This window comes from Oryzias latipes, chromosome 15 (assembly GCF_053564925.1).
Source record: "Oryzias latipes strain Hd-rR chromosome 15, Olatipes_Hd-rR_3.1".
Taxonomy (NCBI): Eukaryota; Metazoa; Chordata; class Actinopteri; order Beloniformes; family Adrianichthyidae; genus Oryzias; species Oryzias latipes.
This window is the reverse complement of record NC_136251.1, coordinates 8,753,283-8,777,584: the sequence shown is the minus strand read 5'-3', so window position 1 is coordinate 8,777,584 and position 24,302 is coordinate 8,753,283. Positions and strand designations below refer to the sequence as shown.

The following is a 24,302-nucleotide window of genomic DNA, read 5'->3' as shown; positions in this document are numbered from 1 at the left end:
TGTGATCTGCACAAGAGATCAAAGTTCACCCGACCAAATATGGTGGACGACCTGAGGAAAGCTCTGGTCTGGACCAAATGACATCCTGTGCAGTTCCAAAGGGAGCAATTCAGATGCAAACCTCACAGACTGTCTGACCGGAGAGCCAAAAGGTTCCAGATACATGGGATTTTCAGCTTAAACCTTTGACCTGAAGCACCGATTTACTCTAATGACATTAAGAGGTACATCTAGAAAATGACACAAGGTTACCTAAACTGAAGACCCCGCTAAATGACATCATTTGTGTGTGCCTGGAGTGGGAGCAGAGATGTGGGAGCAGGAATGAGCAACCTTCCAGCGGGAGCTGATGGGAGCCATCTGGGATTCAGGGTGACGGTTGAGAGTTGGAGGGATGGATGGAAAGATGGAGGTAGGGGATAATGAAGGAGGAGGAGGAGGCAGCCCACTGACTCCTAGGGACACTAAGTGGGTGGGAGTGGAGGAGGATAAGAGGGAAAGAAAAGTAGCCTGGTTCCTCTGAACCAGTCCAGACCGGCCTTCCCGGATCTGACTCTGCTTCTCTGTGTGAAGGAATGCAGCCCGGAGCTCTGCCAAGGTGTGGATTTCTGCCTCTCCCCAGACTTCCCCACTATTGTCTTATCTGCTCCTTCTCTCCATCTGCCCTTCATCCTCAGCTTCAGTTGTTGTTTTCCTCACGTTCTGCTCAGTTTTACAGCCTCCATCCTCTCTCCCACACAACAGGAATGCTCGCTGATTAGCATCATTCAGGCCAACAAATAAACAGAAACACAGCCAGTCGTGATTAGTTGGAAATCGCCTGTCAGCGGAGCAGTTTTGCACCAAAACCACAAGAAAGCAACAAAATGACAGCAAGGATAAAATACAAACGCCATCATGTGTAGTTTCAATATCAGCAATCAGAGGAAGTCAACCCACTGAATCACACACTGAGTCAGAGACTGACAACGCAAAGCAGACCAGAATATGTTCACCTTCTGATCAGCTGTGTGTCAGTGAAAACACTGACATCATTAAAAACACACACACACACACACACAATGAGGATCCCATCTTAAAACTGGCTTTCTATGGCCAGAAACAAAGTCACTGCGAGCAGAAAGTCATTCCATGAGACAGGTGAGTTTGTTTGACCCGCACTCCAAATCCCAGACCAACAAGACTAATTCCGAGGAATGTGCTGTTTGCAGACAAAGCTTTGCTTTTGGCATGCTCACAAGTGTTTTAAATTCAAACAAGAAGCTCTCTCCAACTTTGAAAAGAGGGGCTCTAGAACCACGGCTGGAATGGAACAAGGAGCCTTTGGGTGCTTTGGAGTGCCGTGCTAAGAGGGGCCAAGCTCACTCACCTGGATGTAAAAAGGAATCCCAGCGCTGCGACGAGTGGCACACAGCTTGGAGGACGGGTCACTGCACTTGACCTCTTCTAGGACCTCGGACAGCCAACGGGAGGGAAGCTGCTGCAGGACACGACTCCCACTCCTGAAGCCAAAAAAAGAAACATTTTGTCTTAATATTGTGACCCATTAAAGGGGAACATTAATTACGATTACACAAACAAGTTCTAAGAAAGTCAGGAGTTCTATTTAGTCTAAAACATGATGCTGTTCAGATGTGTTGGGAAGAGTAAAGCTGTAAAACCAGTTAAGAGTAAGGCATACTATATGGAAAAATGGGTCATCTGGCCAACCTTTCCCTATGAAATAGGCTGATACCAACACAAAACGCCAACTCCTTGACTTTTGTGCTTTAAAAAGTGATCAAAACTGAAGAAAGGCCATTTCACTAGGTTTCAACACTGAGGGTTTGTTCAATTCTAACTTTCTTGGATGTGAAATTGTCTAAAACCTTTAGCCCGACAACAGTTTTAATATTTAAAAACCTTAATGATCACTATCCTATTTATATTTCATCTCAAAATCATCCAGAGTGACCTCACTGTTCTGCTCATTGACTGTATAGAAGAAATGGACTGAGTGACACCTCCGCTCTCGTGATCCAAACAGGAAGTACCCGCTGGCTCAAAGGAGCCAAAATCCCATAGATTTCTATAGAGAAATAAACAGCTGTTGGTACGTCATTCTACTGGTCAGAATAACTTTTCTTGCTGTGATATCTTTTTTTAAATCATCCTGATTATCCTAATTTTTTGTTTTTTTTCTTCTTTACTGCAAGTTATTGAGGTTATAAACTGACCAATCAGATGCCTCAATAAAGTATGTGTTCTCACGTCTAATGTTTGAAACGTTTGATTCTTCTGATCATGCTTTCAAGTGGTAGGGGGTGTGGCCTTTTAACAAGCTCACTCTTGACTGGCAAGAGAAATGATTACTCAGACCGACTTGGACCAAGCACCGCCAACTCACGATTAATGGTTCCAACATGGTGATGTCCATATCGCGAAAAAATGACGACTGAATTGACTTCATGTGGTTGAAGCGGTTAAATGGTAAATGGCGTATACTTATATAGCGCTTTCTACCTTCTTTCGAAGGTCCAAGGCGCTTTACAGTCACGGTCCCATTCACCCATGCACACACACATTCACACACACATTCACACATTAGTACCGGTAAGCCATTTCCTATGGGTCACGTCACACTCAACCCAGTCCAGTTCTTGTATACACTCAATGGGTCTGCTTGTCTCGCCCATCTGTGGTAAGGTCATGGTTTGCTGATGTCACATCCTGTCAGGAGGAGGATGACCACAAACATGTTCCTGACTACATCCATTGTTGAGCACAACGCAGATATTTTCCTGTTTGAAATATACTAGTTTTAACTAGAAATGACTGATTTCTTCTACATCATTTGGTCAACTCCCAAAAAACGTGTTTTGTTGTTAAACTAACTGGTTTGCATAAACTCAATACACCCCTCTTTACTTTCTGAATGAAAACCGACTGATTTCACACACTGAAAGTGATTCACAAAGTTGGTTTAGCGTTTCTTTTTCATTTGTTTTAATTAACTTTAACAGCCAGATGATCTCACTGAAGGTTTCCATTAGATGTGCAATAAAAGCTAAAGTTCTAAAGCATCAGATGAAATATGACAAACAACAGCATCCACTTGGTTGCTTTCCAGTCATGTCTGTGACCTCCAGCTAAACGAAAACATCCCCAGTAATGAGCTCATTGACCAGAAAAAAGGCCGAATTTGGAGCTAAATGCGTTTGATAAGCAGGCGAGTATCGCAGCCACATTCCATCAGATAAATATTTGAACATGTTTGTCCTTGGCTCGGCATGGGGCTGTTCAGGATCACTTGGCATGGCAGAAAAAAAGTTCATGTGTTAAACTTGCAGACACATGAGCGCTTGCGTCACGTGCACATGTTGCACGAACGCCGAGAACCTGAACCGAAGCAGCTCCAGCAAACGCAGACGATCGCATGCAAGAAGCTGCCCGGTGGGCTTTGTGACACACAAACAGCTCTGAGCTGCATCAAGCTAATTCCAAGAACTAATGATGAAGGTACATCCACACAGAGCAGACACAATAAAGACAACAATTTGTTCTGAAAACACACAAGTAAAAAGGAGAACATTTTGTAAAGATATCGTAACTTTAAACATAAAAGATGAAATGCAATGAAAGTATATAAAAGTAGAATGAACCCAGTAGTCATTTCTAAATACAAATCTGTTAATGAGCTCACATATGGGACAAAACAAATCAGTAAATCAGGAAAACAAAATTTAAGACAGCTAAAGACAGGAATTTCTGTTATCTGTTGAAGTTATCGTCTATTTGTTTGTTTATTTAATTGAAAAACAGTATTGTTCACTTTTCCATATATGAGCCACACGCTTAGCAATCTGTGACTCTGGACTGATAGTGACAGAAGTCTCTCAAACCATCCATGTGGGACAACTCTGTGATGACAAAGCTAAATTATACCCAATGAAGACCAAAAATGTCTAAACTGAGTAACATGTTGGTGAATTTGGAACTAAACTTCTGGCCACAGATCTCAGCATCATTCACTAATTACCAAGCAAGTGCATTCCCAATAAAAATTAAAAATTGTTGCTTAGCATTGTTTTTTTGTCTCTTAGGTTCCAGTCCCAATAATTTGGGCAGAACAGATCAGGTGCAAAGTGGCTGAAGCGTCTCTCAAGCAGAACTGCTTTTGATCCCAGCTCCATCATGTTTCATGAAAAATATCAAACTGGCTACAAAACATCTGCGTAAAGTTTTATGACTAATGTGTTTGGACTGGAGGTTTGTTTGGAGGGGCCAAAGGCCAAACAAAGGACATATGGAAAAAGTAGAACGGCATATATATATAATATATATGAATACATAAAGGTCAAAACATCCTTTTAGTTCTAGTACCAGAGCAGTCTAACTACTGACTGTATATGATAACTGGATTAAGTGGCACCCCCCCCCCCCATTATGTTCCAAACAGGAAGTCACCGTTGCCTCCCAGAGGCCAAAATCCCAACATGTCGGCATCTGCATACAGAAAAAGTCTCAACTTAATCGACACAATTTAGTTGGAACTGGAAGTAACCTTTTTCTATGAATGATGTCACACTCACTCGGTCCAGTTCTCATTTACAATCTGTGAGTATAACACTGTGGCTTTAAAGAAAGTTGATCTGAGATCTTTTGGAGCTCATGGGTTAACTGACAGGGCAACCAATTTAAACACCCATCGATGAAAATGACCAGGAAATTCATGTCCTTCACTTCTCACTATATAGGGCGTTCGCCATTTTGCAGTGCTGTCCAAATCTACAATTCCTAAATCGAGTGGCCTAGAATTTTCCCAGAAAAAACCAGTGTGGATCCATGCTCACTAGATTGGTGAATATACACCACAATGCATTGCGTCGGAACAGTTTTTGCCAAAGAAAATGTATTTAAATGTATTTTTTAATAAACCATCAACGTTTTTATCTAGACAGTGGACTCATAAATAATTGTCGCAAACCGCTCATATCAATTAGATCTCAACTTTGTGAATTTAATGACATCATATCTGCCGTTTAAAAAGAAAAAGTATTAACCATGGTGTCCAAATTACTTTTAAAATTCTAGGGCACTACAATGTACAGCACTATATCGTTTTTTTAGTAGTTAGGGGTTAAGCTGGGAATTTGGACACAGCAACAGACAAATACACAAAAAAGAGAAAGTGAAGAGACACAGGCAGAGAACAGCAGAACCGTCAAGAAGAGTCACAATGAGGGAGCACAAACACACCAAAGCCGGATCCCGAGGCCGAGCATCAAAAGACTGCGGTCAAACACCCCGCAATCAACACCCTGTAACCCAGCACACGGTCTGCATACCATCCACACACTGCCTCTTCCCTCCACGCACACACTCACACCGACACACGGCTGGAGGAGAAAACACACGACCGCCGGAATGCTGCTCTCGTAACACGACACACGGAGAGGCCGCTTTCTGCTCCACTACAAAACAAGCCAGTTCAGTTGGGGGTCGGGGCCTCCGGGGCCTGGCGGGGGGTGGTGGGGGCTCCGTTGGTCGGGGGGTCGGGTCCGGCGCCTGGGTGGGGCGGGCTGGGGCGCTGCGTGGTCCTCTGGGCTTGGGTGTGGGGGTGCGTGGTGGGGGGGTGGGGTGGTGGTCTGGCTTGGCTTGGGGGGGTGGTCCCTTTGCCTGTGCTGGGGGGGGTTGGCGGGGGGCGCTGCCTGGGGGGGGGGGCCCAGCGGCGCTGGATGGGCTTCCCATCTACACCTGGGGCTGGGATCGGCCCTTCCCTGGCTCTGGGGCGGGACGGGACAACCCTCTTGGGGCCCCCGGTCGCTCCGGGTGTCATCCGCTTCGGCTGCGGGGTCGGGGGGGGGGGTGGGGTGGGGGGTCTTGTCGGCCCTGCCCTGTGGGGGGGCATTCTGGGGGAGGGGGGGGGGCCACTATTGATACGGGGCAGGGGGGGTTGACGGGTCGGGGTCTCCGCTGAGGCCATCGGCGGTTTCCCCGGCCGGTTGGCTGCCTCGGCCCCGTCGAGGCCTGACCAGAGCTCTTCTAGGGCCGGCGTTTGGGGGTGGGGGCCGGGGCTTGCTCCGGGGGGGGCCAACGCTTTCTGGCTCCTCTCTCTCTGTGTGGGGGGGGTGGTGCTGGGCCTGGGGTGTCGGCGCCTCCGGGGGTGGGGCCCCTGGGCTGGGTGGGCCTGGCCCCCTTGTTGGGGGGGGGGCGGGGGACGGCTGTTTGACCACCGGGGGACAGTCTATCAGCTGTCCCCAACTTACCCCCTTCCTCATATAACCTCATAATAGGATGAGGGGGTGGGGGGCTTAGCCTGCGGTGGGCCTTGGGGGGGGGGGTTACAAGGCAGTGGCCCCCCTCCTATGGTTGCCGTATGGAGTGGGCCCCCCCTCTTTCGGTTTTATTTGCACCTTAGACATGTAGGGCCCTTGGTAGGGGGGGTGCTTGGACATCACTGCCAGCAAGCAGCAGATGTCCTCCTAGCACCCTACCCGCCAATTTTAACCGCACCTTAGACATTTAGGGCCCCTTGGTGGGGAGGGTGAGGGGACGTCACTGTGAGTAATCAGGAGATGTCCCCTTAGTGCCCTACCCGCCAATTTTAACTGCACCCCCCCTTAGTACATACACCCCTCCCCCCTCAATATATACATCCCAACATAAACGCACACACATGCACACACACACTCTCTCAAACACACATACACGCACACACATTTTGCAAGGAAGGTGGGACCTGGGACCATCTGTCCCCTGCCTCTTCCCTGGTGGGGGGTACGGGCCCCTTTGCAACGGCGGCCGTGTCCCCGGGGTGCCGGCTTCCTGGGCCCGGCGGTGCTCTCTCCGCGCGGTGGGGGGGTTCACATTACATCTGAGCCGGGGGTGTTTGTGTCCCTGGGGGGTGGGTTCTGGTCCTCGCTCCTGAGTGCTGGGCCCCGCCAAATTTCCAACTGTGGCCGAGCCTGGTCGGGCCATATTTACAACACCCCTTGTGGGCCCTCCTTTTTCCCCGGGGTTCCCCCCTCCTGGGCGGGGGCGGCGGGCCCCTGCCTCGCTCTTCCCTGGACCAACCGTGGGCCGGGCGGATGGCTGCCTGGAGTGCGGAGCGGGTCTCCCTTGGGGGGTCCTGGCTCGTACCTGGGGTTGGGGCGGGGGGATGCCCGGAACTCCTGGGTGGTGGTGGGGTGCTCGTCTGGGGCTGTGGGCGTCCTTCTCCGGTGGTGCCCTGCGTTGGGTTCTCCCGGCGCGGCGGGGGGGCTGCTCTCCTGGTCGGGCTGGGGCGGCGCTCTCTTTCCCTCCGTGCCTCCCTGCTCTCTGGCTCTGGGGGCCTTGCGGCGGCCCTGCTGGCCCTGGCTTGGGTGGCGGGCTTGGTCGCCCGGGCGGTGGTTGTTCCCTGTCGGTTCCCGTGTGGCGTTGGGGGGATTCCGGCTGCCGCTGCTGGTGCGGTGGGGGTCTTGGGGTGGGGATGGCTGGGCACTCTCCCTCCTTCTTTTCACGTTCCACCATCCATTTTAGAAGAACATAAACACTCACCTGGGCACAGGTGTTAGCTCACCTTTGTACTAACAGTTTGCATGACTGAATGACTGAAATATTTCACATTAGTTGGATTTAAGGCATAAGTATGCGTGTGAACACTATCTGTTTTGTGTACATGTCGACAGGTGGACATTTTTGCAACTAACAGGTGTGTTTATAACATTTGAGTGTGTGTGTGGACAGGCTCCGCCCTTTTTTTGAACCTTACCGTAATGATTAACAACCAGTAAACTTGTTGCTTTATGCTGCTTCATGGTCTTACCCCCCTTCCCCTCCTGTTTTCACCCTCCTGCCCCCCCTTCTCTCTGGCGTCCCTCTCTCTTCTTCCCCTCTTTCCTTTTCCGTCCGGTCCAACACCAAAGATTTTCAGACATGTTTAAAATTAATAAAGGTTGGCCTCAATTACAAAAGGGGTTTATTCAGGCATACCTTTGGTTTGTCTGAAGATTAATAACCCCTCTTGTTAAAGTAAAATATGTCCAACCCAAGAGGCCCTCAGCTCTCATCTGACTGCCCAGTTGTTGGACAGGACAAGTTGAAAGAAAAAAAAAAAAAAAAAAAAAAAAAAAAAAAAAAAAAAAAAAAAAAAAAAAAAAACAAGCCAGTTCAGCCCGAGCCGCTCAGCACTGGGTGGTTCAAAGTCGACGCAGCAGTGATGCTTTTGAGGTCGGTCAGACGCCGCAGAGTTAAAGCACATTTTCCACAACCTGCCTGCCGTTCAGGAAAACAATGAATGGCTCATGTCACTTCTTCCCGCTTCAGGGATAGAAAAAGCTTGTTGCTATGAACAGCAACGATGATGACACGTCTTTAGTATGAAACATCTGACTGAAAACGTACTGGGACAGTAGGTGCTGTAAGGTTTTATGAAATGTTAGAACATAAAAAGTGTGTTGACAAACAGTATTGACTTTAGTTACTTGTGCACATCTTCCACTCCCACCTCTTGGGGAAATGTCTCAGGGCTACAGCAGTGTACAACACCTTGTACAAAAACCATCAAAAGCATTACATTTTCATTTGAATCCTGCAAAGTTCGTGCAATGTTCAGCCTAAAGCCCCCCCTAAAATTCACACAGATGTTCACATTGTTAACTCCATCATAAACTAGTCACAATGCAGTTTTGTAGGGGGACAAAATGTTAAGTTGCAAAGATCATTTGAAAAGTTGTAGCTTGTTTCTTGTCACTTACTTGCCGTTGGTGTCTCAAATCCTTCTGGACTTAGCTCCTGTGAGTCAAAGTCTGCTTAGGATTGAGGCTTTCTGCAGTCTGAAGATTCACATTAATCCAGGTTACACAATAAGACCAACTGGACTTATAAGGTGGATCTAGAACAGGTGTCTGCAACTTGAGGCTCTGGAGCCCCATGTGGTTCTTGTACCCCGCTGTTTTGGCTCTTTGGATGATGAGAAATAAACTGTTTTAGATCGCAGATTTATCGTTATCGCGACATCAAGCTGTGCAACACCCAAAAGACGGCGAAAATTGCAATCAATGGTTACAATAAATGTGCTAAAACAATCTTATGGCAGTTTGAAGTATTTAACGAATCAAATCAATCCATTTATGCATTTGACCAATTGGATGGATCTCTTTTTATGTTAGATGTTCGCATCTTCTGTAGAAGAGGGTCATTTGGAGTATAATTTTAAAACGGTTCCAATGAAATGGAAATTATGTTTTTTGGTTGTTTTACTATTTGTTTAGATACCGCAAGTAATCGTCATCGCAATATTGATCACTACTATCACACATCGCGAGTTTTCGTCATATCGTGCAGCCCTATTTCAGACTATGGGTGCATTAAGCGAAGCAAAACTTTATTCAACAGTTTTAGCACATTCTGCATCACTCTGTCAGGCTCCAACAATCCATCAAGCTTCATCGTTGATCAAAGTCGTACCAAAACAATCTGACAGAATTTTGAGCGCCGTGTCCCACAGAAAACCTGTTTGAGCGCAACCATAACTTATACATAAGGTGCGCCAAATTTTAAGGTGGACTGTATTTTTTAAAAATAATCAAAGAATTTAAGTACACCTAAAAATTTTGAAAGTAGGTTTAGGCAAACTTGGGCCGAATCCTAAATCTTGTCCACCCCCTCCAATTGTGGGGGCATTTGGAGCTGTAGTGGTGTCTGAACATGTTTTTTATCTGTGCTATCCTAGGCGCTTTAACATTGGGAGTGGGGTCATCTAGACCCACTAGACAGTGTGCTGAACCTTTTTTCTTCAATGATTTGTGATCTTCACTGGTGTCCATGGATTACATGAAATCTTTCCACCTTTTTCCACCTTTGTCATGGTGGGGAGAACACGTCAAAGTAAGGGTGGGGGTCATCTGGACCCCATAAGATAGCACAAGGGTTAAGTGGTAGCAAAAGGGACTTAGGGCTCTGTATCCCTCCACCAGGAGGGTGAACCGCCACAGAAGAGAAAAGCATTTCTTCACGTGAATGTGTGTTCTGAAGCACAGTAGATCACATGTACAAGTAAGGAAAGACTTTTTTTATTTTAGCGTGACTTTTTAAAGTTCTAAAACAGATGTTATGTATTTTCCCGGCACTGGCTGTGTACCTCGTCTCTGCTCCTGCTCCTACACCTGGCTGTGGATCCTGTCTCCGGCTCGACTCGCGCCCCTGACTGTCCCCCCAACCACGGCTGGATGAAGCTCGTCTTTTGGACTTTAAATATGTAGTTGTAGAGTTAGATAAGTTAATTCTTCTCTGAGAGTTCTGGTAAAATACATGTCCGTCCTGGGGGAGGATCCCTCCTTCATGTGGGCACCCCTGAGGTTTCTTCGTTTTTACCGAAATCCATTTTCTTTAGGAGTTCTTCCTTACCGCGAAGGGGGGTCTAAGGGCAGGGATGCCAGTATAGCTTAGTCAGTTTGTTAGTTCATTTTAGTATTTTCCCATTGAATTCTATGTATTCATGATCCTTTTGAGTTCATGTTTCACTTTTTCAATTACCGATATGAAGCTCATCGAGACGATTGTTGTTGTGAATTTGGGCTACACAAATAAAATTGAATTGAATTGAATTGAATTGAATTGAATTGAATTGAATTGGCAGCTATGCGCTAACGTAGCTCACCGGCGATTATTTATGGCGTTATCGAGAGGCAGTGTGGTAAGACTTTGAAGACACTATTTTTCCGTAACGCTCTGCTTGGAGGAAAACATGTAGGGGTAAAAGAATTCAGATGTGACCTTAGTTCGCTCTGATTAGTTTACACATCTAAGAAACTGTCAAAAGTTGTAAACTATTTTATATTTAGAAAAAATGTATCACATTTTCTGTTTTATTCATGCCAAAAACACAGCAGTTCATTAATGTGATTCAATCATAATCGTAACCACAGCATCAGTTAAAGGGTGAACTAGGACTGTGCGTCTCCCCCTGGGTTGTGGTCGGCGAGAATTTGTTCTAAATGGTTCTTTAAGTGCTGATGGTTACAGCCCCCTGTTCTAGAAGATGTTTTCCCTCTCATCAGTTCTTCACTTTATTTGATCCATTTTCCCCAGATTCTTTTTTAACTCTAGAAGGACAAAGATATCAAATAAATGTAATTATCCGCTTTTGATGTAATTACATCTGAAGCACGATACTGAGAGGATTTGTCCTCTTGTTAATTACAGGGCAGAGTCCTGACAGAAGCCCTTATGCCTGTGGCTGTTCAGTGGTATTACCTTTCAGCCCCTTTGCCCAGAATGCGAACACACACACCTGCACAGCATGTCGGTGAGGCGCACAAAGCCCACATAAGCCAGTTCAAAGGCGCCACGGTGACGGGACTGCAGGAGCTGCTGACGGAAGTACAGGCCGACACCCTCCACCTGCAACCCAGAGACAATCATGGAGCCAGATCTGCAGCACGTTTTCATGCAGGTTTGGGTTACTTGTGGGTTTTTGCCCCATGTTCTAGCAACAAGATCAAAATGAGAAGAAAATGTACTTTGATGTAGACAATTATCTGCACTTAGTTCAGGAAAAGAGGCTGTCAGTCAAAACCACCTGTTGTTGTAACCCACCGAGGCCTGATGGAAAACACAGTTGAAATGCGGAGAAAACACCACACAGCATTTAAAAACAAAAACTGAATGCTTCTAGTTTTAAAGCGGGCACAACATTTTAATAACTGGCCAATAAACAAAAACATTTTTAATGAAAAATCCTTAAATAGCAGAACTTCCTTTCAGTGATGGAGATCTCTATCATCCAACATGCTTTATGTTTCACAGCTCCTCAGTCTGATAAACGCGATGACCGTGGCTGTTTACTTTCTAATTCAAAAAGAAGAAATTGTTGAAGTCATTTTAAGTTGGAAAGACGGGTCAGAACACTTTGACCAAATATATAGCTAACATTTTTTTTTAAAAACCATCTAAAGAATGAAACGTCCAATCCGCTGCGGTCCTCGATGCTGAAGCAGCCCCTCCACTCCATTGAAAACCATGTTTTTGGGTGTTTTTAACATGTACTTGTAGCAGTTTTCTGATGCTGGAGGACGTATATGTAGAGACAATTAAACTCAAAATTGTATTTCTGAGGATTTCGTCATTCAAATTGGGGAGTAAAAGGGGGTTGCTCTGAATCGACACTCCCACGACTCAAGGACACAGGTTTTAAGATTTTGACTGAAAACAGCATAATCATAATTAAAAGACCACTGAGAACGCTCTGACAATAGATCAAAAGATGATCAGAGTAAGACTTTAAAGCAAAGCAGCAAAGAGGTGGATTCTGGGGAATTGATCTAAATTCTGGTTTTGATCTGAAATTCCTAATATATCACGCCACTGTGGTCGACTAGCGAACATTTGCTAAGCTTCAAGATTCTTGCACACCTTAAAAATTTAAGCCTTTGATGATTTATTGACATCTTATAACAACATCAGGTCATGTTTGGTTACATACATATATTTTAAACATAAGGACTTGGCAGCTAATCTCTGTTAAAGTTAGTTCCTGGCTGCTAGTGTTCTCCTCTTCTTACCTGCTGGACAAAAGCTGGGTGTGGTTTCTACCTGATGGATCATCACACGTATGAAATACAGTGTTTGGTGATTTTGGACATTTTTTAAGTCCATTGTGCATGTTTTTTTTAAAGCTGCGCACCGTGTTCTGCGTCCCGATCAATTTCCTCCATGCCGTGTCTCCTGCTTAGTATGCGTTCAGTTTATCAAATCAACACAAATCTTTGATCACGATCAGATCTTTGTTTTATTTCATAATCCTGGACTTATTTTTCTACGAAGGTTTGAACTTTGGAAGTTTGCACAACTTAGAAAAGCGTGAAAATGTTCAAGTCTGTCTGAGAAAAGTGTTTAAAGAGTGAAGGGAGGAGTTTTACAGCCCTAAAACATCTAGAGTGATTGTAAAAATAAAGATGATTTGCTAATTCGTGGGCTATTTTTTTGATTGTAACTCAAAGGATCAATGCAAAGAGAAAAACAACACAAGAATCAGTGTAAACAACCATCTTCTCCTTTCAGCTGTTGGAAGCAAATGTTAAAATGAACAAAGGTCCAAACATTCTCCAGTCACGGTTTGGTTTGAGCACATCAAGCGTGAGAGCAGCGGGTCACCAGCGTGACAAGCGTGCTTAAAAAGGACACTGAGACATCGGCGTAATGGCCAGTGTCAGTAAAACCAAGCAGTTAGTAATAGTGTTAACAACATTATTCTACACACACACACACACACAGACGAGGCCTATTTGTGTGGCGGAGGGTAAACTGGTGAGTGTGCTGCAGGTGAGGCGGCAGGGCGAGGCGGACCCAGAGCTCCGGCTCCCTGTCATTACGGCTGTGGCATCACCACCACCACCGGAGGGGCAGCCAGGCTCGACTTAGCCAGGGGTGGCACTGAGGGCACAGGGAGGGGTGGCCCCGCCCGCAGGCAAAAAAACAAAAAAACACCAACAGCTTATGAAAGAAAAGGAAAAAAAACTGAGTGACATGAAGAAAATTCAATCCAAACACTCAGCGGTGAGGGCTCAGACAAAACATCTGAAGGGGGCGGGAGCTGCAGATGAACCGGAAACACGGACGTCCCTGAATGATGCGTGTTTCTTCTGTGAAGTTTCCTGAAGGCTGGGATTCAAAGAGCTGACTAAATGAAGACGTAAGGCTTAAGCAGCCCCTTTCCTTTTCTGTCATGAGACTGGTCAATAAACCCAACTGACCCTGCAGTCCCAAACTGGTCTGGCTGAAGTCCCGCTGAGCAAACCGCAGCAGCGCCAAACGCAGTGAGTTATCGCAGCGTGGACTCTGAGGACGGGCTGACCTCACCGGGGGTAAAAACGGCTGCGACAGTCACCCTGGGACTGGCCCCAGCAGCCGGGGCACAGACCGCTGTGGCACTGAGGGGCTAAGCCGGGCTGCAACGGCGCCTATTTAAAGCTTCCCCTCCAAAAGGCTCCCGTCTGTGGAACTGTTTAAATGGCCGTGCCAGCTTCCTGGGCGGGGAGGGGGAGGGCACGGTGTGAACTTTATTTAGACATCAACTTCCTGTTTGCAAAAGTGCCTGTTTCCCAGAAGAAAAAAAAAGATTTCCAATGTGGGGAGGAGAGACGTTTCCCAAAGTTTAATTACATGGACTGAGCCGTGAGCAAAACAAGCACACACAAACCCCACCCCACCCCCCACTCCAGACAGCACTTAGGGGTTAGACTGCAGGAGAAAGGAGGAATTGTGATTTTCTGGCACGTTTTCCAGAGCAAAGTAACTACTACTACTCGTTTCATTCTCCTCCAAAGGTGTTTTTGATGAATGCTTTGAAATCCTTCCAACCCTCAATCCTTATGTTTGTATGTTTGTATTTCTTTCCTAACAGAAATACAAATATGTGCCTCTTTATCTTCTTTTTTAAACTTTTTTTTTGGTGGTGGTGGAAGTAAAATTGTGTTTTTATTTTTTTTATTTGACAATGTTAAAAACAAACAACAAAGATGTAACAGAATAAAGGAACATACTCCACACCGCGCAGTATAAAGTGTGTATTTTTGAATCATATTTTGATTCAAAATATGATTCAAAAATACACACTTTTCACTGCTTCATTATTCAAAATTTTTGAATGATGAAGCATCAGGGTCGTGATGACATGGTGCAGCACTTCTTTCTTCCAGATAATCCCAAAACCAAATCACAGAGGGTAGATTGGAAAAAGGTTAACAGGGATAATAAATATAGACGGGGAGAGACGAACTCTTAGACCATAAAAATTCTTAAAGGCTAAAGAAAATACAACAAAAAGCCTCATTCTCTTTTCAAACATTGTTTTGTTTTATTTGGAATTCCAATTGTGCTAAATGAGGTGTGGCCTTTCTGAAACAGGACCCCCCTCCCTCCACAGAACTTCAAGGATTAACAGTTATACAGTGTGTGTCGGGGGGGGGCATAAAAGATCTTACAACACGTGACACCCAGGACCCACCACCCAGACATTCCACCACAGCCCTGATGACAAGGAGGCCGTGCCAGTGACTGTATATGAAAACTGGACTGAGTGAGAGTGCGCCCCCCCCCCTTATTTGGTTGGACTTCCTGCTCCTACCAAATAAAGCCAATTCAGAATGAGTACCCTATTTTTCAGAGTATACGTTTTTTTGCATATGTTTGGCCAGGGTTGTGTAACTTATACTCAGGTGTGACCTATAGGTAATTTAAAAACATATCAATGGCTCCTAGAGGGCGCTGTAGGTGTGTGTATCAGCAACACAGAAGAAGCGCCACGAAAGACGTAAGACGAAATTGTTCCAACGCGACACCGAGCATTAAGATTTATTGATTTGAAGTGAGAGTTTAGTTGACTTGTTGACGTGTTAGCATGTTTTTTATCGTTGTCTAAATAATTGTTAATATGTTGCGCTAATAGTATCCTACTATGTTTCATGAAGATAAATAAGCATAAGTGTGTTACCGTAGATGTGTGTGCTTTTATTCTATTGTTATTATTATCTATAGTCTATTGTTCTTATCTATGTCGTTATTATGATTTGCCTTTCAAAATAAAATGCCCGTTCTATTCTTAACTAAATTTCTCCCAAAAATGCGACTTGCATATGATTTTTTTTTTTTTATTGTGCATTCTTTGGCTCCTGCGACTATTTATACCCCGGACCAACATGGTCTGAAAAATATAGTGAGTGGTGATTGGTCCAAATCTGTCTGGATATCCATTTCTATGGCAACCACCCGAGACAATCAGGAGTGAGTTTGTTGGAAGGCCACACCCCTCCCACTTGACAGCTGGCTCAGGAGAATCTGTCAATCAAACGTTTGGGACATTGGACATAAGACTGCCTACTTTTATTGAGGCACCTGACTGGTCCGTGTAGAACTTCATTAGCTTGAAGTAAAGAAGAAATATCATTAAAAAATTAGGATTATCAAGAATATGTTTAAAAAAATGCATCAGATCAAGAATAGTTATTCTGATGAATAGAATGACTGAGTAACAGCTGTTTATTTCTCTATAAGGGATTTTGGCTTTTTGGAGCCGGTGGGTACTTCCTGCTTAGAATGTGAGGAGCAGAGTCACTCAGTCCAGTTATCTTATACAGTCAATGGTTGTAAATATAATTCCCCCTCATTGTCCTGCTTTTAGTATCACATTTCTAGCACCAGAAATTCTTCGGTGCATTTACGCTCTTATGTATTCAGATTCCCTGCAGATGTCCTCAAACACATCATTGTACAACTTAGCAAAGTCAAGTGTACATCCCGTATAACAGCCTCAACTTAAGCATCTAAACCTCAGAACTGAGGAGCAGGTATTTCTTACCATTCAGATTTTGCTTCTCCTAATTTTGTCAGATTTAAACCTCGTTACCGCCAAGTTCTGTAATCTAAAATGGAGTAAAGAGAGCCGTCAAACATTAAATGTGAATTCCAAACAGCTGAGAACACAGACTGTAGCGCACAGTAAACACAAGAAAAAGAGGCTGTTCAGCAAATACTGCTCTGCTCTGCTTTCTCTCTCAGTGTAAACTCACAAACAACAAGTAAACACAAACACACACCGGTGCACCCCCCACACTGCAAAGCACAGACTGCGTCTGCAACCTCTTGTTATTCTGAATGTGCACATCCTGAAGCACTCAGACAACTATTCCTGAGCAGCTTAGACTGTGTGTGTGAGCGGCTGTGATGTGTGTGTGAGCGGCTGTGATGTGTGTGTTTTCCTGCTGGTAATGGAAGTGATTTGGAAAGAATGCAGTGGAAAAGGAGGAGCGTCGCGGTCATTAAACCAGCAGGGTCGCGCCTGAAATGAAAGCGTAGTGATATCAAGAGCGGATGTTAATTGAAGACCCTCCCAGTGTGGGGTCACAAACACACCGACACAAACTCACCTCACTTCCCTGTTAAACGGACACTTTCTAAATACCGTAATCCCATGCAGGGCTTTGGTTTTAGTCAACATCAATGTCATTACTACAGGCAAATCTTTACATTTCACAATTTTTTGAATTTTAATGGATTGAATAATAAAAGAAAAAAGGAAATTAATACAAAGTGAAAGCTTGCAAAATATTCACTTGTGAAAAGAGTGAAAAATACAAAAAAATAAAATTCTGTTCTTTGTTTTTAGACACTTTTTTTTTTTGGTTGATCAAAAAATTTAGCTCAGAAAGTTCGTGTTGACTTGGTCTAAACAGACGATAGTGTTTTATGTTTTATTCATCTAAAAATGTCAAATTATTTTATTTTCAATAACAAAAGTTTGTGTTTTCCTACCATCAGGTACAAGGGAACCTATCATCAACATAGAAGGACTGGATGCAGGAGCACCGGACCCTTCAAACCTAAAAGAGTTGACGGTGAAATCCAAACCACTGCAGTCCAATCAGCTGTTAGACCAAAAACGAGTTTTACTCTTTTATTCATTAGCTCTGTTTCTATTGACTATGAACCTGCGCAAATTGGATTTGCAATAATAAATTAGCATAATGAAAAAAATAAAATTTTGAAAAAACTCACATTTATCGGATAAAAGGTTTTGCGCTTGGAAGAGGCGGTTTTTGGGCGTATGGTTATGGACATATTTCACAAAATTGCAATGGACACCCTTTTTTTCAAATTAAATGAATCATCATCTGTAAGTCCTCCTTTTACAGTTCCTATCTACCTACCCTTGGAAATATCTTCTCTAAATTCAACTTCCACTTCCACTGCTACGCTGATGAGCCAGCTCTCTCTGTCAATCAAATCTAACTCTTTACTGACTGGGTGGTGGTGTTGATCACATCAACACCACCACCCAGTCTGCCTATTTCCAATTGTGTGTAATCAATTGACTCCGCCCCCCCCCCCCCCCTTGACCCCCCCTCCTCCCTCCCCCTTTCCTGGTCCACAGCCTTCTTGACCATGTCTACATGCCTAAATGCATTGAGTTGCTGCCATTTGTTTTTGTTTTGGTCAGGTGTTTAGTCTTTTATCAAAACTAGACTGTTTTTTTTAATTCACTTTAGGCTAACTATGATTTGGCCTCACGGTTTTGGGAGTTGTGAGGCTAAAGTGAATAAAGACAAGTCCTAAATCTGCATTCTCTCTTTCAGACAGCAGGGGGAGACAGATGTGAGAAAGTAGATTCATTTTTAAAACTTCAGCTAACATCTTTATAAAACAGACTTTAACACGGAAAGAGACTAGCCTTTTTGCATGTATGTCAGCAGAACAGAGATGGTTCAGCTGAAGGAACTGGATGACTGTGGTGAACCTTCATGTATGTCTTCCTCTCAGCCAGGATTATACTCTAAAAAAGTGGAGTCATTCCAGTAAATGCACTGCAAATACAACTTTTACAAGTTGTATTTGTGTTTTATTAGTGATGAATTAGAAGAAATAGAAAGTAAATAATCTTCAGCTTCCTGCCATGTTACTGAGGGACAGACAGCTACTAACAACTCTACTAAGTTACTTTCAGGAAATATTAAAGACGCACTCTTATTAAAATGCTGTTATTGGTGTTTTTAACATGTTATTATGTAATTTCTCTGGTGATGGAGGACATGTGTTTCTCTATTGGTTGAATGCTATAAAGCATTCAAAGCAACCCATTGTTTTCAGTCTCTCTTTCTTTAATATAGTGTCTTCCGCCAGTTTTTTGCTGCTTAACTCCTTCAACAATTTTTCAGCTATTTTAACCATTCAAATACTTTAACGTTCAGCTCGTTCAGCATTTTCCAGCTATGACTTTTAGTCCTTCATATCCTTCAAGATAATCCAGGATTTGTGGAATCCTTGGTGTAGAAGATCGCTGGTTCGAGACCCGGTGTTGGCATTTTTCACAAAAATATCTTTTTTTTGTTATTGTGCTGTTTTCACTTTATTAATGGTCTACTCTGATCATTTTTTTCTTTTTTTGTGCCAATTATTACCCTTTAACTTTTCATTTTCATCCCACTCCCAATGTTAACGTGCCTTGAAGGCACGTTAACATTGGGAGTGGGGTCATCTGGACCCCACACGATAGCACAAGGGTTAGAGTTGGAGCTAGTTAACCTTTGACCTCCATTCAGATGTTTTCCCTTTTTCCCTTCTTGCCAAAAAACATCCAAAGTGAGTCTGAGAGAACAGTGACCACTGATCGTTTGGCGTGTTCGGGATCGGTGACCCTCACCTGCTCCTCTGTGATGAGGCCGCAGTGTGGGCGCTCGCTTCCATCGGCGTGCTGCAGGGGTAGACTCTGACACAGCTGCCCCAGCAGCATGGCCACCTCCTTCATGCTCCGCCAGCAGCAAACCAGCACCATCTGAGCCGTCACTCTGTAACCCTCAGCACCTGGAGCTGCAGCAGGATCCAAGCAAAGAGACAAACATGACATACCTTTAATATGTAAAGTGCAAGTTAGAGTTGTTCAACAGCAAATGAATGGGCCTGTCAAAGCAAAATGCTAATACAAAGAGCCCTCCAAGTACGGTGGCCCTGAAGTCCAAATCACATCAATGGAACACTTGCCGCAAAAATATACAAAATTTCAGAAACCCCCCAAAAAATAAAAACATTTTGTTAATCAAAAGTATTCATTCATTCATCTTCTAAACTGTTTTGTCCCTTTCGGGGTCGTGGGGCTGCTGGAGCCTATCCCGGACACTCATGGGCGAAGGCAGGGGACACTTTGGACAGGTGACCAGTCTGGGGCCACAGGCTGGTCACACACCCATGTTCACACCTAGGGACAACTTTTAGAGTTAGAGTGACCAGTTAACCAATGGAAAATAAATTTCCAGAAAATGAAACGTTAAAAGATCAGACAGAAAACGAAACTGTAAAAGGTAGTCAAAGATCACTGATTGGAGGATGATGTTAGAGTTTTGAAAAAGAGAGAAAGCAGAAGGAAGTTTTTGCCTGAAATTTGACAAAGAGTTGTTTACTTTTGTTTCATTTTTTGTTTCAGTGTTTTGCTCTTTTTGAATTACGTTTTGGTTTCTTGAATTTTCTTTTGTTGTCCAACATGTCTTGCTGTTGTTACTGAGTTTTTTTTTTTTTACTTGTTTAAGTGTCGCTGTGATCTTGTGCTCTTTAAAATGTTTGTGTTGAAGGATTTGTTGATGTAATTTGCCCTTCAGGGCCACCATATTGAAGTGTCTTTGGTAACTGAACTCCAGGACAGAAGCCCTAGAATAGGGTAAACGCCTCCCCCTTCAGGATGCCAGGAGTACTGCATGCAGTTAAACCCTGCTTGGTTAATGTTTGCGATGTTGTGTCATTCACCTGTGTGGAGTGTCGGTCTTTGTGCGCTCTGGGATAGAGTGCGAGCATCTGGCTGACTGCTCTCCAACTCTCTGGCCCTGTTGAAGAAGTCGTTGGAGTCTCTGGGCTGAATCTCCTGCAGGATCGTCTGCAGGCCTTCAGAGGTTTCTGTCAGAATGCACACAAGCTGTGTTACTGAGAACTCCAAATAACGATTCAATCTCTACGTAGATGTGTGTCCACACAGTGAGGTTAATCACCTGACTCTGTATCCATGGGGATGAGCCCTTCTGGTGACGAGCTCTGGACTACAGGGGACACAACATCAGACATCCTGTAGCACACCGCGATCAGCTGTGCCACCAGAGATCTCCACTGCTCCGTCTGCATCAAACTCCTGAAAGGCCATCCGACAAACAAAAAAAGCCTGGCTGTGGTCTTAAGGCCTTTATCGGGGAGGTAGCAGGCAGCTCAAAGAGTCTTACTTCGTGTCCAGGCGCTGCAGGACCGCGGTGATGCAGTGGGCGCGCCCGTAGAGAGGAAAGGAAGCGGCGGCCTGCAGGAGAGACGACTCAGCTCTGGAGACCTCGGACTGCAGGCGGTGCAGCAAGAACTGAACCACTGAGGCCAGAAACCCCCCCTGATTAATGACGGACACCTCGGTCGGCGTGTTCACGGGGGTTGGGACTCCTACCGGCCAGAGTGTTGAGCTCCAAGATGACGGCCTCAGGAGCCCCTGGTGGCGGGGAGGCCGGCTGGAGGGGGAGGTCCCCCTCCGGGGAGCAGCATACGAGAGCCCTGGTCAGGTCCGGCTGGTGCAGCAGCAGGTGCAGCAGATGGGCGGCTGTGACGCTGTCAAAGGGTTTGTTGCTGGTACTGAGGTCCAGAGCCGCCTGCAGAATGCAGCGCATTCTCTCAACATCCTAAAAAAAACACAGACAGGAAATGAGTCTGTCTGCACTTTCCTCTGACCGCCACACTTCTCCGGTGGTTAAGTAAGGCTTAATGGCCTTCAAAGTGTGCATTATCAGAAATTAACGCACAACAACCCACTTCTACCATGGTCACTTACAAAAGAAATAAATATTCAACCAGTTTTAGTACTTTATTGTCATTTTTTCAGTCTGAATCGCTTTTTTCACAAAAAACGGACTATTTGTTACGTGGTGTGGTGCGGGCCTCGACTGCAACGGCAAAGGAAAGCGATATATATGCTGATCATCACGATGTGTTAAATACAGCATCAGTTCAGAGAGAAAGTTCACCTTCGCTTGTTTTTGTCCAGATGATGAAGCTAAAGTTCGTTTTAAAGAAGCCAGAGCAGTGATACATTTAAGCTAGGTGACCAGAACTTCTTTTTTAGGAGTGCATTATCACTTTTTAATGCCAATCAGAATCGAGTATTCAACCGGACCATGGTATAAAGCTGGATAAATGTCTTCTACAAACAACAACGCGCTTGTTTCAGCACACCTAGAAACCAGAAACGTTTCATAAAATAACAAGAAACTTGAACAAACAGAGCCAGAGGTTGTGCGACTTTCAGTGAGCCGGGCGGCAGACTGCTGCCAGATATACCTGAAGTCCAACAGCTGCTGGGGGGAGCTGACGCACCACCACGGAGGCCAGCTGTTTGACCTCCAGGAAGTTACTGGCAACGCAGTGGAGGACGTTCTGAGCGTGTGCGGGCGTCACAACCTCCCCGAGGGCGAAGACATCCGGGTCTGTGAGACGGGAGACGGTCGGCGGGGAGAGAACGCAGGTGAGATGGAGCGAAAAACGCAAAAGGAAAGGTCCTTTTAGCCAACAGGAAAAGACTCATTCTCTTCATGTTTTTCAACGTCCCCGCATTACAGTCACGCTGCGTTCAATCAGATCTTACTTTTTTTGAAGAACATAACAGGCAAGATGGACTCCTCATAGCTGTTATGCTGGTTTGGTCTCCGTGTTCCGCGACAATCTGTCTTATTTCATACTCGTGTTTAGCTAAATGTTTGGTTCTCTGCTTTACTGAATTATATTTACTGCTTTATCACATTTATTTGGCATTTTTATATGAAAATTATGAGATTTTAGCATATGAATTTGCCTCACCGATGGGTATCGGCCTGTTGGCGAAAATGTAGAATGAAAAAAAAATGTAAAAAAAGAGATAAAGCAGAATTCAGGACTGCACAAACCTTCAGTCCAACTCCGATCATCTTTTGACTTTCAAAAGCCGAGAGCTCACTGTTAACATGCTCTTCCGCTAGCTTACAGCCTCACAACCCCAGGCTAACGTTACTATATCCACTTTAGACTCAGACTCCAGCTTAGACGAGGAAAACAAAAAAAAACATGGATCTATTTGTCTGCAAGTGGATGCATCAGAATGGAGCAGAGCAGGGAGGATGTGGCCCCGCCCAGAGTATTTTCGATATCACACAATCTTTTTCAGACGAAACCTTTTTCTGCTCCTGATTCACAACTATTCAAATAAAGAAATTCTCAGAAATTCAATTTATACATGTCCTCCATCATGAGAAAAATGTTCCCAGAACTCGCTAAAAGCCCCCAAAACAGCATTTTGGTCTTTAAATTTGACATGGATTGTTCAGTAAACGATCCAAAGGTGGATGAACGGTGACTTGAAAGTGAGGCAGAGGAAAATCCTTTGTAAACTCTTTGGATTGGGAAGATAACATGGACATTTACCAGTGCTGAAGGTAAAGAACTGGCCCAGCAAACCCAGCAGATGGAGGGACATGAGGCACTTGGAGAAGGACGCTCCAGGGTACAAAGAGTCCAGCAGGCTGACGCAGAGCCAGCGCAGAAACTCCTGCAGCATAAAGCGGTTCATCAATACGGCTTTGCTTCCCTCAGGTGGCTCTATGTGACCTTGTGGTAGGTGGACCTTATACTGATGCAGGGAGGCCTGGACTCCGTCTCTCTGCTCCTCATCTGCCTCCTGGATCAGCTTCTTCTGCAACAGCTGAGTGCTGTCCCTCATTCTGCAGAGCATCTGCAAGGAAAACCCAGAATCCCCGTCTGCTCCCAAAGACAAGCAGAGAACTGCAGCCACGGGAAAGCCTCACCTTCTTCAGCAGGCTGACTGTTTGCTGCCGGACGCCTGGTGACTGGCTGTTCAGGTTGGGGGGGAGGAAATGCCGACTCAGCTCCATTTCGTGTAAAGTCAGAACCTCAGTGCTGCGGTGGCTCTCACACACCAGCCCCAAAGCGTCCATCCTCACCTGAAGCCGCAGAAAGCTGATGACAAAACACCCACGAAAGCGCGGACCCCGACGGTGCCGACAAACTCACCTGGTCGTGTTTGTGAACCAGCGCACTCCGCAGCAGCCGGAGGGGCACCAGGCCTCCCCACAGAGCCTTCCCCGAGGGCGGAGCGACCCCCTGAGCCCTTGCTGCTCGCAGGCAGGTCATTAACGCCCCCAAGGGACCCCTGCTCCCTGAAGACACTGCAGAAGGTCAGACCAGATGAGTTCAGCAGGCGGCTCACAGTTAGGACCCAAAGAATGAGCCCATATACGATCAAGCTAAATCTTTTGGGGCTCACACTTTCTGGGCCTTGTTTTAGTAAAGGTTGAAGGGCCTATACCATTCAGAATCAATGTTTTGAGTGTTTTATGATGCTCACTTCTCACAAAAAGAAACCCTAAAGAAGTATTTGGATCCGTCCACGCATTTCTGAGTATTTCTCTAAAAACCTGCACTCTGAGCACCGGCCCCTCCCAGCCCACGAATATGAGTCAGATTCACACGAGCTGATGTAGACAAATAAAGAACCGCCCCTTCCAGGAAGAGTCTGCCCTGCCAGCACCGCCCCCCCAGGCTAACAGACACGCCCCCTTTCTGCACAGAGCTAACGGTGATCGGATCTTTCCTTTTATACGTTCAGTATGCTCCTCCATCTTTCGGATAATTAAGTTTGGATGATGTTTGTTAGCTGAGGCCGGCTCTAGGATGATGTCATGAAATGGGCGGACCCACAAGGAGTGAAAGGCGGAGCCTCAGAGAAAGAGGCGTTTTACTTCCTGGTTGGAAAAAAGCTCAGGAAAATAACAGATATTTGATTA

The 24,302-nt window shown here is 45.1% G+C and overlaps 1 protein-coding gene across 2 annotated transcripts in view; it reads right to left on the bottom strand.

Annotated features, from left to right (window-relative positions):
* The window catches only part of thada (THADA armadillo repeat containing), a 125,150-nt gene that overhangs the window by 91,701 nt on the left and 9,147 nt on the right, over positions 1 to 24,302 (bottom strand). For both annotated transcript variants that reach the window (XM_078931674.1, XM_023963169.2), the window contains exons 12-23: positions 23,530 to 23,684; positions 23,304 to 23,459; positions 23,123 to 23,230; positions 22,924 to 23,047; positions 21,808 to 21,953; positions 20,924 to 21,152; positions 20,715 to 20,850; positions 20,490 to 20,626; positions 20,251 to 20,397; positions 19,157 to 19,323; positions 11,255 to 11,364; positions 1,370 to 1,502 (exon numbers count right to left, since the gene is read on the bottom strand). In XM_078931674.1, coding sequence (XP_078787800.1) covers positions 1,370 to 1,502; positions 11,255 to 11,364; positions 19,157 to 19,323; positions 20,251 to 20,397; positions 20,490 to 20,626; positions 20,715 to 20,850; positions 20,924 to 21,152; positions 21,808 to 21,953; positions 22,924 to 23,047; positions 23,123 to 23,230; positions 23,304 to 23,459; positions 23,530 to 23,684 — 1,748 coding nt within the window. The remainder of the gene's footprint in view (positions 1 to 1,369; positions 1,503 to 11,254; positions 11,365 to 19,156; positions 19,324 to 20,250; positions 20,398 to 20,489; positions 20,627 to 20,714; positions 20,851 to 20,923; positions 21,153 to 21,807; positions 21,954 to 22,923; positions 23,048 to 23,122; positions 23,231 to 23,303; positions 23,460 to 23,529; positions 23,685 to 24,302) is intronic.